Genomic DNA, 12377 nt, shown 5'->3' on the forward strand with positions numbered 1-12377 from the left:
ATATGCAATGACTACTTTCCATAATATCAAGTAGAAATCGTATTTGTTAAAGGATCATTCAATTTCGCCTGATTAATTCGTATATATAACCAATCTTATTTTTAGTGTCTTTCCATCAGCAAACGTTGACTTTCTATGGAATCCCTTTCAAGAGTATTTGTTCATTGCAATTTTATTTCATTTTCCATTTTTATTTGGCTGCGCTTTTTTGCGATTTTGATATGCACTAAAAGTCAATTTATTCACTTGACTTAATTTGATTTCTACCTTCAAATAATCCAATCGAGTTTTTGTGCAGTCGCACTTCACGGTTTCACCTTCAAAAAGGAGTTTATTCTGTTCGCTGAAAAGATTTGTTTACTCAAATGATTGTTAATTTATAAAAAGTATGGAATACAAACAATTTAGCTACAATTGTTTAAATTTATCTCATCAATTTGTTGTTTGTCTCCTGTGAAGACTGAATTAAATTACGTTGAAGCCTGTTCATTCTTGTGTAATATTACTCATACGCAGTGGACGCCGAGGACATTGATTTAAATTCAAGAAACCCACGAGGAACAGAAGTTCGAAGTTTGAGAGGAGCTGCCGCAATCTCAACTGCCTCATTGTTAACCCGCACTCAATTTCGATTCCCAATATGCTCCACATAACCGAGAGTAGGGCTCGATTCTCTATGCCCGGTAATCGTACGTGTGGAAAAGACGTCAGCACTGATTGCTGCATAAATGATTGAGCATGTGTGGTTGTGTGTGTGTGTGAGCCTGTCATTCCATCCCCATCGATGTGTGTGTGTAGGTGTGTGTGGGTGTGTGTGCCTGTGTGGAGCTGAAATGACTTGCCACAGACGAATCGCACTCACTATCAGCATTCCTCCATGCAACAGGACCTGCATCCCAGCGAAAGGGAAGGGGGTTGCATTATATGAAAATTGATGGGAAATGCCAAAATATTTAAATCTAATTTTGTGCCAGGCTGACTGGCAGCCAGCAGTCGCAGAAGCCGCAGGCGACTTTTGGCCCGGCGAGCATTTAAATATTCAATACGATTATATTTTTAAGCACGCAGCAGGGGAAAAACTCAAAAAATGTCAAATGAAAATGGAAACTTAATACAGAAGGAAAGAAAAATAAGAGAATATTTTTTAATGCAATAGGATTCTTCTTTTGGCCTCGATTTTCATTCAACCCTATCACGTTTGTTTCCATTTAAAATGGCAGTGAATAAAAAGCTTCAGGGTGTTAAAAACACCATTTTATTTTTTGCACGCGCTTAAAGTCATTTGAGAAAAGTGTTTATCTCGAGCAAATGAAAACTGAAATGACTTTCAAAGAATTTTCAATGAATAAAGCGAGTAATCAGAGCTAAGCTATTATTATTTGTGATAATTGTAGAATAAAGTTAACTAAATATTTTTACTTTATATGGCATTTTTTTAAATATAATATTATATTTTAAATAATAGGTATCATAAATATAAGTCTAATACCGTACAGCCATATTGTTAGGAAATGTGTCCACCATTCAAGGCCATCCATTTCCTTACATTTGCTTTCTGACGCGCTTGAACAGAACTTAAAATAGAATTTAAATACCGGCAAATTGTCTGCCTTGGCACCTGTCTGCCCATCCTGCCCAGGACACCCAGAACACCCATTGTCACACCCGAAAGCCCCCATCCAGCAACATTTTTGGGCCATTCAGCCAGCCAACCGTCCAACAATCCAGCGTCATTCGCATTTGCTATTTCCGTTTTGCACGGCCGTGTTGCTGTGTTGGCATTTCATTTAGCGCACAACTTCACATTTGCCTCAGCCGTTGTCTTTCTGCTGCCTTTTCCCATCGCTTGCAATTGCCATTTCCGCTTCCTGAAATTTGCCATTCGTTACACACAGAAGGACACGCCGACACACACACACATACACGTGCGAAAAAGGAAGCACTGAAACCGAAACTTAAACAGAAACAGAAACTGAAGCAGAAGCAGCAAGCCGCTCCCCGCATGCACCGACATTTTCATTTCCATGCTTGGGCGCATCGCTGCGAATCAATTATTCATCATCATCGATTAAGTGAGGGGAGCTTTCTGGCCCCCCAAACAGCCCCCCTCCGCCATCCGCCGTCAGCCATCCGCCAACCGCCTCTGTCCTTCCGCCCCGTCACACTTTTATTGTTATGATTTCTGCCGTCTGTAATGGGCACACTTAAAGGACTCCAGCGACCAGGAGGAGCAGCAGAACGGAACAGAAAAGCGCCAGGATAAAGACAATGGACGGGCTCTCACGTTCGCTGGCTGCTCCATTTCGGGTGAATTTTACCCTCATTTTCGCCGGCTTTTCATACGCTGTAATTGGCGGCCATAGGGGGTATCTAAAATTTGTGATTTTTGGTACTGATATTTTAATTATTTTTTAATAACCAGAACAAACAATTGATTTCCTATAAGAAAGAAAATGGAAATTGTAGCTTTCAACACTATAATGCACTGCTTCTAATTAATTTTATTTACCAGGTTTTTTATGAAATAAAAAATAGACATGGACAAAATTTAAAGAATTTTTAAAATGAATTGATAAGCTTTTTACAACGGTTTGTTTGCGTTTAATCAAATAATATCATTGTAAAAAGCATAAAAAATGAAAAAACTTTTAAAATATACTTATTATTGCCAACTTTGCAGCTGCTTTTTTGGCCAATAAATCACGAGGCTAACAAAGCAGTCGATACCACTCATGCCACCTACTTCGGCTTATTTGTGTTGTAATTTTAATGAGAATCACTGGGCCTTGGGCCGAAACTAAAAGCTGAGATTGGCGAACACACAGACACACACTCGGGGAAATGCCCACATATGTTATGCTGACATATCAATACGGTGGGTTGGGGAGGGCGAAGTGGCTGCCTGTGTGAGAGGGGCACATATATCTACACAAACATAACAATACATCGAGAACGTAGATGGGGCGGAAAATGGGAGTGGTAAAGGGGAACAGGGGGTAAGGGGGAAAAGCAGACGGACGGCCATTTCCCTGCCCTCTCATCATACCAATGTGCCTTGCTCCTTGCGCTTATTTTCGCCATTATCCATTAAATATTTATGAAAATTGCTTTTGCTGCAGTTTTATTCACTTTCCTGCTTCACTTTGCATGCGTCGCGTTGAGCACACACACACACACACACACACACACAGAGATCCCCAGTTGAATGGGAAAAGACGAGGGGCCAGTAAAACAATAAAGCTTAAGATTTCAATTTCCTTACGGCTTAAAGCTGACTCTTGGTTTTGGCCAACCCTCCCGCTGCTCTCAGCCATCTCAAGCTCTCGCAGCTCTTGTGTGCTATTCGGGGCTCATAAATCGTGGCAGGACATGTGCCTAGATAATCCAACATTATGAAAAAGCCAGGCCACAATAAATATTCGCATCAATGGCGGCATTCTTAATAGCCAAATCTTAAACGAGCTGCAGGGCGCTCTATAATGAAATATGGCCTCGTAAGTGCGAGATAATTTCTGTAGTTACTTTGATAACACTAAAACAAGCTACCAAACTAATCGCTCTCGTGTCTTTAAAACAATTTAAAACACACTAAACGCATCTTTATGAGACCAGCATTTTACTCATTTATTATAAGTAGATATTGAGATGGTCTTACATTTAATTTATTTTTCAGTTTATTAACAACTGCTTTTTAAGCAGAACAAAACAGTATTTTAGCTCTGCGGTCATTTTTGGCCAGCTATGGCGAAAACGCCGATTGAAAGTATCTGATTTTTTACAACTTTTTTTTCTTTTGATTTTTTGATAAAAAAAATAATCGGTTTTTTGTCGATAGCAGTAAAAATAGTTGTCCAAAAGTGGAATGCCATACCTCGTTGAATTCGTAACAAAATTCCCTATCGATCCATGTACATACATTAAAATGCTAATTTTTTTCCATTTTTCGCAAATTTTGATGATGCCCGTTTCAAAAATGCAAAAATTTTTAAATTTTTTTTTTTTGAAAATCGAAAAAGTATGGATAGACATAGTTAGCTATGTTTATTAGCAATACCAAAAGTCTTTATTTTAGCTGTTCGGCCATTTTTGGCCAAGCTATAACGAAAACGCCGATTGAAAATATCCGATTTTTTAACCAAATTTGTTTTATGTTTTGATAAAAAATAATTTGTTTTTTTTTATAGCAGTAAAAATGTATAATAAATTACAAGCCTCTGTCTTAATTGCATTCTTGCTACAGCCCAACGTTTTGACCTGGAAATTCCTTTGGTGTCGACACTTGATCCTTTGGCATTCCGGGGCCAATTTCCGCACGCATTTCGCCATTCCGGCTGTTTAACTCATCACCTGCCGTGACACCTGGCGATGATTTTCCGGCTGGCACACGTAGCAGCTATCTAAATTTCAATTAGAGTTTAAACCACCCGCACCAAAGTAGCTGAGCTCCCGTGGCGTGTTCCACCAACCAGGTAACTGCTGCCCCACCAACTACCCCCCTGGAAATAACTCAGCTCATTAGTTGCATGTTCATGTGCGGCAGCATTTTTTCCCCGAGCTTAAATCACTGGGTGGCTGCCGGTTGAAGAAGGTAACGTAACGAAGCACACCCCTCCCCACTATTACATCTCGAGTATATTTTTAATATACATTTTTCTGCATTTTTCTTACAGGTACTTTTTTTTTTTTTGAAAACGGCGCATCATAAATTTGTTGCGAGGGATTTGGTTCGGGGTATCTGGGCAGGTTTTCCTCTTGAGTAACGATACTTAATAAACCCGCATCATTTTCCCATTTGGTGCTCGCACTTCGCACGATCCCCTGCCCCCCCAAAAGCATCGAGATGCCACTTCCACTTCCACTTCCTGTTCCTTTTGCTGCTTCCAAATTACCTGTCATTTCGAAATTATGATGCCAAGGAATCGCTGCTGGCTATGGATGTTCTGCCCCTCTGGAATTTTTATGTTTATGGCAAAAAGCGATGCCTAATTTTATTTTCTCTGCCGCGGGGCAGGATGCTTTCCCAGCAGCACACACATATCTCAAACTAATGCCAAAGACGGCCAGAATGTAAAACCTTATGCGCATTTTCCGATTGTAATCTGTAAGTAGGATGAGCGTGTGTATCATTTTATGGAATCATCCGGCTTCAACTTGCCTGTCAACAACGACACATGGTTTTTTACTCCAAGTAACATGACAGTTCGATGATATTCCCCCAAAGTGGACATTTTCAGCAAGGTGCCGGAAAATGGCTAATATGAGATTTACTTTTTGCCAAAAGCTGACAACTGAGACTTTGATTGGTCGCAAGGACTTGAGTTGTGTCATAAACCAAATGAAAGTCACGAAGGCCACTAAGGATGACCCGAAATCCATGAGGATCGAGGGCTTCTTTAATATTTGGGACAAAACTGGATGGGATTCTGTTGTTTGGCCAAAAGTATACTATGCTCGCAGTTTTCTCACATATTATAAATTCCAGAAAGTTATCGCTGCTTGTCTAAATATAAATACATAGTTTCACTAAATGTATAATCTTGGGAACCTAATCTTTGTAGTTTTATTTAAGTCAACAAGTAAACGAAATACTAGAGCAATTTACAGCTTTAGGGTGTCATCCTGATTTTCTGATTGGATGACTGGCAATATGACCCTATATTCGATTAGTTATAGGTCTGAATTTCGGTACTCTAGCTGCTGTCCGGCAATTTGCCATCGAGGCTGCGGACGAGGAGCACACCGGCACAGAATGCCAAGGAACACTTGACGAATGACCAGGTATGATAGTCCCCGTAGACGGCCTTACACCACTCCATCGGTTTCAGCTGGGACCACAGTGACATACTTGAGCCTGAAAAATTTGCAGCGAAACAAACCTAATGGATCGGAGGAGAGTAGTGGTGGGGATGCCAATGAATTTCGATTTAATCTGGCTGGATTACTTACCAATTTGCGGCGTTGACGTGATGTGTACACCCCCAGTCGGTTGGTATACTTGGAAAATATTTGTTTTATGTGCTGCCCAGGTATATAGAGCAGAAACGAATGGCAATTTCATGACACACTTGCTCAAAAGAATTTCTGATTTTGGTTTTTGCGTATACATTTTTCAGAAAATACAAATGCAAACGAGCAAGTGGGTCAAGACAGCCAGCCAGCGGGCAGATGTGTTGATTTGGCAAGCTTGTTAATTAGCCAAGAAATTTATTTGCGAACCATACACACTAACTTATATACGATAAACAGATTAACTTATGCGCCATGTGCATACTCGCATTCACTTCACCGAGCTGCTAAAGTTCTTCTCATTACTCAGGCACTGATTGCAAATGGTGCAGAAGATTTGCTGGAATGATACGAATCGCCTTTTAATGGGAAACTCAATTGAGCAATGAAATATTGACATTAAATAACCAGTTGAGGATAACGGTTTCCATTTGGTAGTAAGATAATCTCATAGATAGGCACAAAAACTTGGGAAATATTTGGGCAATAATACGGAGCTAAATAGTTCTATTGAACTGTATATTCTGAATTACTATTTACATTTCCAGATCTTTGAGGGTTTAAAATTCCTTTAAATGCCAAAGAATTTACTACAACTCCATACTCTTGGAGCATTTTAGCTCATCTTTACTATCCTCACTGATCCTTGCTGGCTCTGAAAACTGCACTTACTGGCAGCGAGGATCTCGCATATCCTCCACATCCTCCTTGCGAGGTGCCCGTGCTCTCGAAGTGCCTCAGCCAGGACTTGATGACATTCGTCGGCGGCGTTTGGTAAATGCTGAACTGCTTCTTGAAGAGCCGCTGGGCGGTGCTGATGGAGTCGTTGCTCTTGTAGTAGGCGCGTATGACGAACGCCCGGTGCACACCCGTCCACTGATCCATTCCGAATGCAACTGGCGCCGCCGACGGAGATCGAAAATGCCATGTGGGAACGGCCACTGGGAACATGGCCAGTTTCGCTGGTGCGACAGTTTTCGCTTGCACTTCCGGCTCACGGCCGCCATAAAAAAGCGGCGCTCGTTTGCCACGAATGATATATATACACAAATTAGTGTACAAAAAAATATTCCAACATTCATAATTATTTGAACGAAATTAATTGGTCGTGCCGAGCGGGAGCCGAAGATGGGGGTGCTATATGTGATGCATCGTTGATGGTCTAAAATTATACACCGCACGACGGCTGACGCGGCGTATGAGCAATCTGAATTTCTGCTTGCAAGGAATTCATTGGCGGCCGGCCGTGCGCTTATGTTTCAAGTGCAAGTCGAGGGGGCACCACCAGCTCGCGACCAATCCTTCAGCTATCAATCAATCAATCAGGCAAAGCCATCATCATTATGCTTCATCAGCGCCAGAAGTACAGTCATCAATTGGGGGCGGGGGCGGGGGCGGTGGTTGTAACTGGTAAAGGAGACGTTGCTGGAGCTCAATGTGCGCTCCAAATCAGCTTGAACTCATTTAAAGTTTGGCTACAAGCTAAATCCGCTTTGCGAATTTGGCAAGTGGGTAAGCAGTTGGCACAGCCAAAGTCTTTAAGCTGTTTTGCTGGCTCTATTCTATGGGCGATACTCTAGCTTTCAGCTCTTTGGTATGTTCACTTTAGTTATATTTATATTTATATTTAGTATAGAATTGTGTGGGTTAGGAATTCATTGTGTTCTATTAAACACAATAGATACTTTACTAAATTTGTAAAAATTATTTTTGGTTAATATTTTGAGATATTTTTTTTTTTTTCAGCAATTCTTTTCAGTATTAATATGATTTTTACATATGTTCTGGCCATTTAAGGAGAAGTGCTTCTTAAATGTTTATACAAGTAGTGTATTCAAGACTTTCGCAACGACAAGACCCCTGCTGTTCTTGGTGCTTCTTTGTTGATTTTGTTTCAGAGATTTTTTTCGCCTCGCCATTTTGCTGGACCATCGAGCACGTAACTGCAATACAATGCACGGCCATCGCTTAGATAGATATAGATATAGATATAGATACATTTATGTAGTTTTTGTTGGGGCTGTGCTTTGGCCTTTGTTGCTGCTGCAGCAAAGTTAGCAAATGCTGCTGTCGCTTTGCCATTTACACAGTTAGCCGGGCCAACAGGCGGAAGGGGCGGCTCCAAAAAGGGGGGAAGGGCGGCCAGGAGGGCGGACATCCATCCATCGCACGTCCTACCCACTCCGCTTGGATTCCAGTGTATGTCTATGTGTGTGTAAGTGTGTGCATCCTTCGTTTCCCTTCTTCTTTTTTTTTTAGCTGTCTCTGCTTGTCATTTTGACACCTTCATTTGCTCGGAACATTCAGCTCCAGTCAGGGGGCAGTGATTCTGTTTGCTTTCGTAACTTTTTTTTCTCCCTTCCAGCAAAATTCGTGTATGTGTGTGGTGGTGTGTGGTGGTGTGTGTGTGTGTGGTGGTGTATCTGTGTGGGCCGTTTCGAGAGCATCATTTCGGCTGAAAATGCTTTAAAATGTGAGATCTGGTGGAAATGTAGCACCCTACGCCCAGATTACAAAGGAGTTAACGAATGCATTGTCTGCTAATTGGCAACGAAAAAGGATGGTGATAAAACTCTAAATTGATGTGATTTAATTTCATATTTTTATTACGCTTGCTTTAATGCTTGGTGTACGGAAACATTCGAAGCTTAAACAAAGTATGAGGTTTAAACAAACACAGTTAATTATAACAAATACTAATTAATTTTGATACATGTGTATATGTAATAGTCCCAGTGTATTATTTATTATAAATTAATGGTTTTACCGCTTTTTTCGAACTTTACGACTTTTTTAGATGACTAAACACAAGGTCTATTTATATACAAAGATGTTCATTTTTAGTTTATACACTTTGTTCCCGAAAAATGTATGTATTAAACAATGTAAGAGTTATAGAAATAGAATTGCAACTGAATAAGCATGATATTGCATCATACAATGGATATGTGTAATGATTTTTAAATTAAGCGGCTGCTTTTGCATTAGTTTGGCTACTTTTATTTTGCAATGAAGCCTTTATAGATTTTGAACTTAAAATATTACAATGTCGCAACCTTTCGTCCTCTGACCCTTTGAACTGAAATGCCTGAAGAAATACCCGCAGCTTGATATAAAAACGGAAGACCGAAAAAGAAATCTAGAGGAAAAAGCAACAATGGCAAGACAAATGATCCAATGACTGTCTGACTGCACTTTGCCCTATATCAACCGGCCCAAAAAAGGAAAATCGGAAAAAATCCACAAAAAATTTAAGGAAAATGTATCGGGTTAGCTCGTACCACCACTCGTAGACCCGGTTGCTGTCTCAATTTTGGTAAGCGTTCGTTTTTGTATGCAAAGTTGGTGGATTTGGCACCACCCACGCCACATAGATGATGATGACAGAGGGCAGTGCAAAAAGCCACTCTGAACTGGGTCAAGACTTCATTGTTTATCTTTTTTGTTTTTTTTTTTTTGTTTTGGAGCACTAGCATCTGTAATGGCTCGGAGCCGGAAAAGGGGATATCCACACATACTTTGCAGCCCGCGCATCCCAGGGACTTGCTCGTCGAGCATACTTCAGCTGGCAAATTAGCAGGAATCCAAGCTCACTTACGGTTATATATTAAATTTTGCATGGCAAATGCGCCAAAGAAGGTCAAATAGCTGGGTGGCTGGGGCAGCCGGACGCTTTCACAAGCATTTCACTTTCCGGCGGGGCCGCAGCTTAGCACACACTCTCAACTACACGGTAACAGAAAAGGGGGGACTTGGTCAACATTAAGGACAATAGATGCAAAACAAAGATCCTTAAAAACATGAAAATGGTATAAATTCGAAGATTATCTTATACAGCTTTTAATATATATAAGTTGAAAAAATATATTTCTCACTTCTTAAGAGATATAGAGAAAGTTGTTAATTTATATTTGCTTAGTATATTTATTTATGTGCTTGTCCCTCCTAATCTTTGAAATAGCTTATAAAATTTTGCAATGAGTATAAAGATTTTATCTCCGTGCAGCAACGGAATTCGTGAAGTTCGCTTGGTTGTAAATCTGGCTAAAACAGGATAGCAAGCTCCGGCAGATGCAGCGGAAGCGGATGCAGGATGCTGGGTGAAGCGGGAGGAGCTAAGGATGTGCGAGGCGGTGGGCAGGAGTAAACCCAATGCCCAGACACGCGCGGATGTAAGGCGTTGATAGCGTCGGCTTATCGGCCTTCCGAGAAGCGGGAGCTGGTGCTCCCAGGATGCATCCTGCTGGGGGACACATTGCGTGCGTGGGCATTGAAGGAGCTTTTAAGAGGAGGAGCGTATGCTGCGACACGCAATCAAGTGAAAGTTGGCAGCCAGAAAAGGCCACTTACTTAGCGCCCCTTAAACAGATTTACCTCACTTTGGAGTTGAAAAATGGTCAACATGTATTTGGCGAATATAAGCTGCGCAAAGCCTTTAATAAACACCAAATTTCTATTGCGATGCTCCGAAAGCGATTCCGTTAACCCGAAGCTGGTTGCTCAACATTACACAGTCCTCAAGTATCCTTATATGATCTGGTGGGCATGTTGATGGTGCTCCAAGTACAAGGACTACGGAGGCTCCTACAAGATGCGAAAACAATACACAGTTCATTTGGCCGTCAATAAATAAGTAGAGGTTTTCAAAATCAGCATCAAGCCTAATTTCTGCGGATTTGTTACAGCTTAAGCAGAACCAATTGTTAAATTATGAATTTTAAATTAACGCAAAACAAAAACGAAACTATTGCATACTTTCGGGCTTAAAATATTACCTTATAAAAAGCAGTACCATAAAGTATGCTCCGATTTCTTGATAAGCAACAGGTGGCGCCCCATTGGACATCCTTTCTTTAAATATTATTAAAAATGTTATTATGGCTCATTGTTAGGTGCATTTTCTACAGATGGTGCGAGGGTCACGATATGAGGATAATCCCCATATCACTTGAATACTGCAACAAGTGCTGCACGGTGCTCTGCGATAAGTTGGGGCACACAACGATAGACATGCCCATATGCAGTTTAATCCATACTTTATGACGCAAACATTACTGAACAGTGTGGTTTTGGTCTTGGGTCCTTCGACTACTACGGTGCGTACCCATTATGCAGACCCCGTTATCCCACCCCAACAGATTCCAAACATATAGCCGCCCAGCACCCCCCCACCCATAGACTAAATAGTTTATGTTGTTTACCTTTCAGCTGACTGTTGTTGCTGCTATGGCCGGTGCACTTTGGCATTAGGCGAACATGGAGCACGTCCTGGACACTCAAAGTCATGTGTGGGTTTGTCGAAAGTGGGCGGTTGCCGCAATCGGTTGGTTACGGACCAGAGGTGAAATTACTCGCAGAACGTTGGCCGTACTATTTTACATTATTCTAGACAAATTGAGAAACATTTAAAGCTATACGTTTTCTTAAGAGCCCGCTAAAAGATAACAAAAAGTATATCGTCAAAAAAAATCCTTTATTCGCTTTGAAGTTTAAGAAAACGCTACTGACAAATTTGTCGGTTGTGCACTTATGCTCTCTTTGATGAAACTCTCTTAAGAGTCAATAGGAAACCCAAAATGTTCCAAATGTCTTAAATTAAATTTCAAAAATATAATACAAATATAAAAATACGATTTTTTAACTTCATTAATATTAATTTATAAGCAGAAACAGCTAAACATATAAATATGTATTTCTTAAACAAATTTCCATTATTTAAATTTTGACCCACTGTACGCTGCTAAATTTCGCAATTTCCCATTACAGCGACTGCAAAGAGAGCGAGAGATAACTGCGTACGTGTGCGTCTGTTAAAGTTGCATTTGTGAGAGGTGCGCGCGGCTGTAAAGAAAGCAAAAGAGAGAGCAGCATTACAAGCGCAAAACTAGCGCCGCACTGCTCGCACACACTGCGCAGCATGTGCGACTGTATCCCTCTCACTAAAGTACTACAAAAATAACACGGCTCTCATTTTCTCATTACGACGTGCGGCAGCGCACAGTGACCAAAATAAGCAATTCGTCACTCATTTTAAAAGGTGAAGCTATATGTATTTATATTATTTTTAGGCCCTTTAGCTTTGGCTGCATTTTCGACAGGCTACAAGGTGCGATCAAAATTATTTTGGATACCTATATTAAAATAAAAGCCTAAGGTTTTGACAAGCTTAAAACATTTTTCAGAAAAATTATTTTGCCCTTACAAAGCAAAGTTTTGACCACAGTTGAGCGGCAGCGACGCTGACGTTGAAAGAGAGTACGCTGCCTCTGCCGACGTCGCTGCCGCAGAGGGAGAAAAACGTATCTGAGTTTTGCTTGGTTTTCGGTTGGTTTTCGCGTCAAACAATCTTCGAGGTTCGAGCTAAAACTTTG

The 12377-nt window shown here is 40.8% G+C and overlaps 3 protein-coding genes across 3 annotated transcripts; all 3 read right to left on the minus strand.

Annotated features, from left to right (window-relative positions):
• Positions 1–5532: 5532 nt before the first annotated feature.
• LOC120445388 lies at positions 5533–6099 on the minus strand. Its single transcript, XM_039625794.2, has 2 exons — positions 5947–6099; positions 5533–5876 (listed from the first exon to the last, which is right to left on the minus strand). The coding sequence occupies exon 2, from the start codon at positions 5841–5843 to the stop codon at positions 5691–5693; it is 153 nt and encodes a 50-aa protein (XP_039481728.1). The 5' UTR covers positions 5844–5876; positions 5947–6099; the 3' UTR covers positions 5533–5690.
• Positions 6100–6166: 67 nt separating this feature from the next.
• On the minus strand, positions 6167–6917 carry LOC120445385. The gene is made up of 2 exons (XM_039625791.1): positions 6679–6917; positions 6167–6346 (listed from the first exon to the last, which is right to left on the minus strand). Exons 1-2 carry the CDS (start codon positions 6889–6891, stop codon positions 6278–6280), a joined length of 282 nt encoding a protein of 93 aa, XP_039481725.1. The 5' UTR covers positions 6892–6917; the 3' UTR covers positions 6167–6277.
• An 881-nt stretch (positions 6918–7798) lies between these two features.
• LOC120445387 lies at positions 7799–8282 on the minus strand. The gene has a single exon (XM_039625793.1). The coding sequence runs from the start codon at positions 8162–8164 to the stop codon at positions 7901–7903; it is 264 nt and encodes an 87-aa protein (XP_039481727.1). The 5' UTR covers positions 8165–8282; the 3' UTR covers positions 7799–7900.
• Positions 8283–12377: the final 4095 nt, after the last annotated feature.

The sequence above is a fragment of the Drosophila santomea genome, chromosome 2R, assembly GCF_016746245.2.
Source record: "Drosophila santomea strain STO CAGO 1482 chromosome 2R, Prin_Dsan_1.1, whole genome shotgun sequence".
Taxonomy (NCBI): Eukaryota; Metazoa; Arthropoda; class Insecta; order Diptera; family Drosophilidae; genus Drosophila; species Drosophila santomea.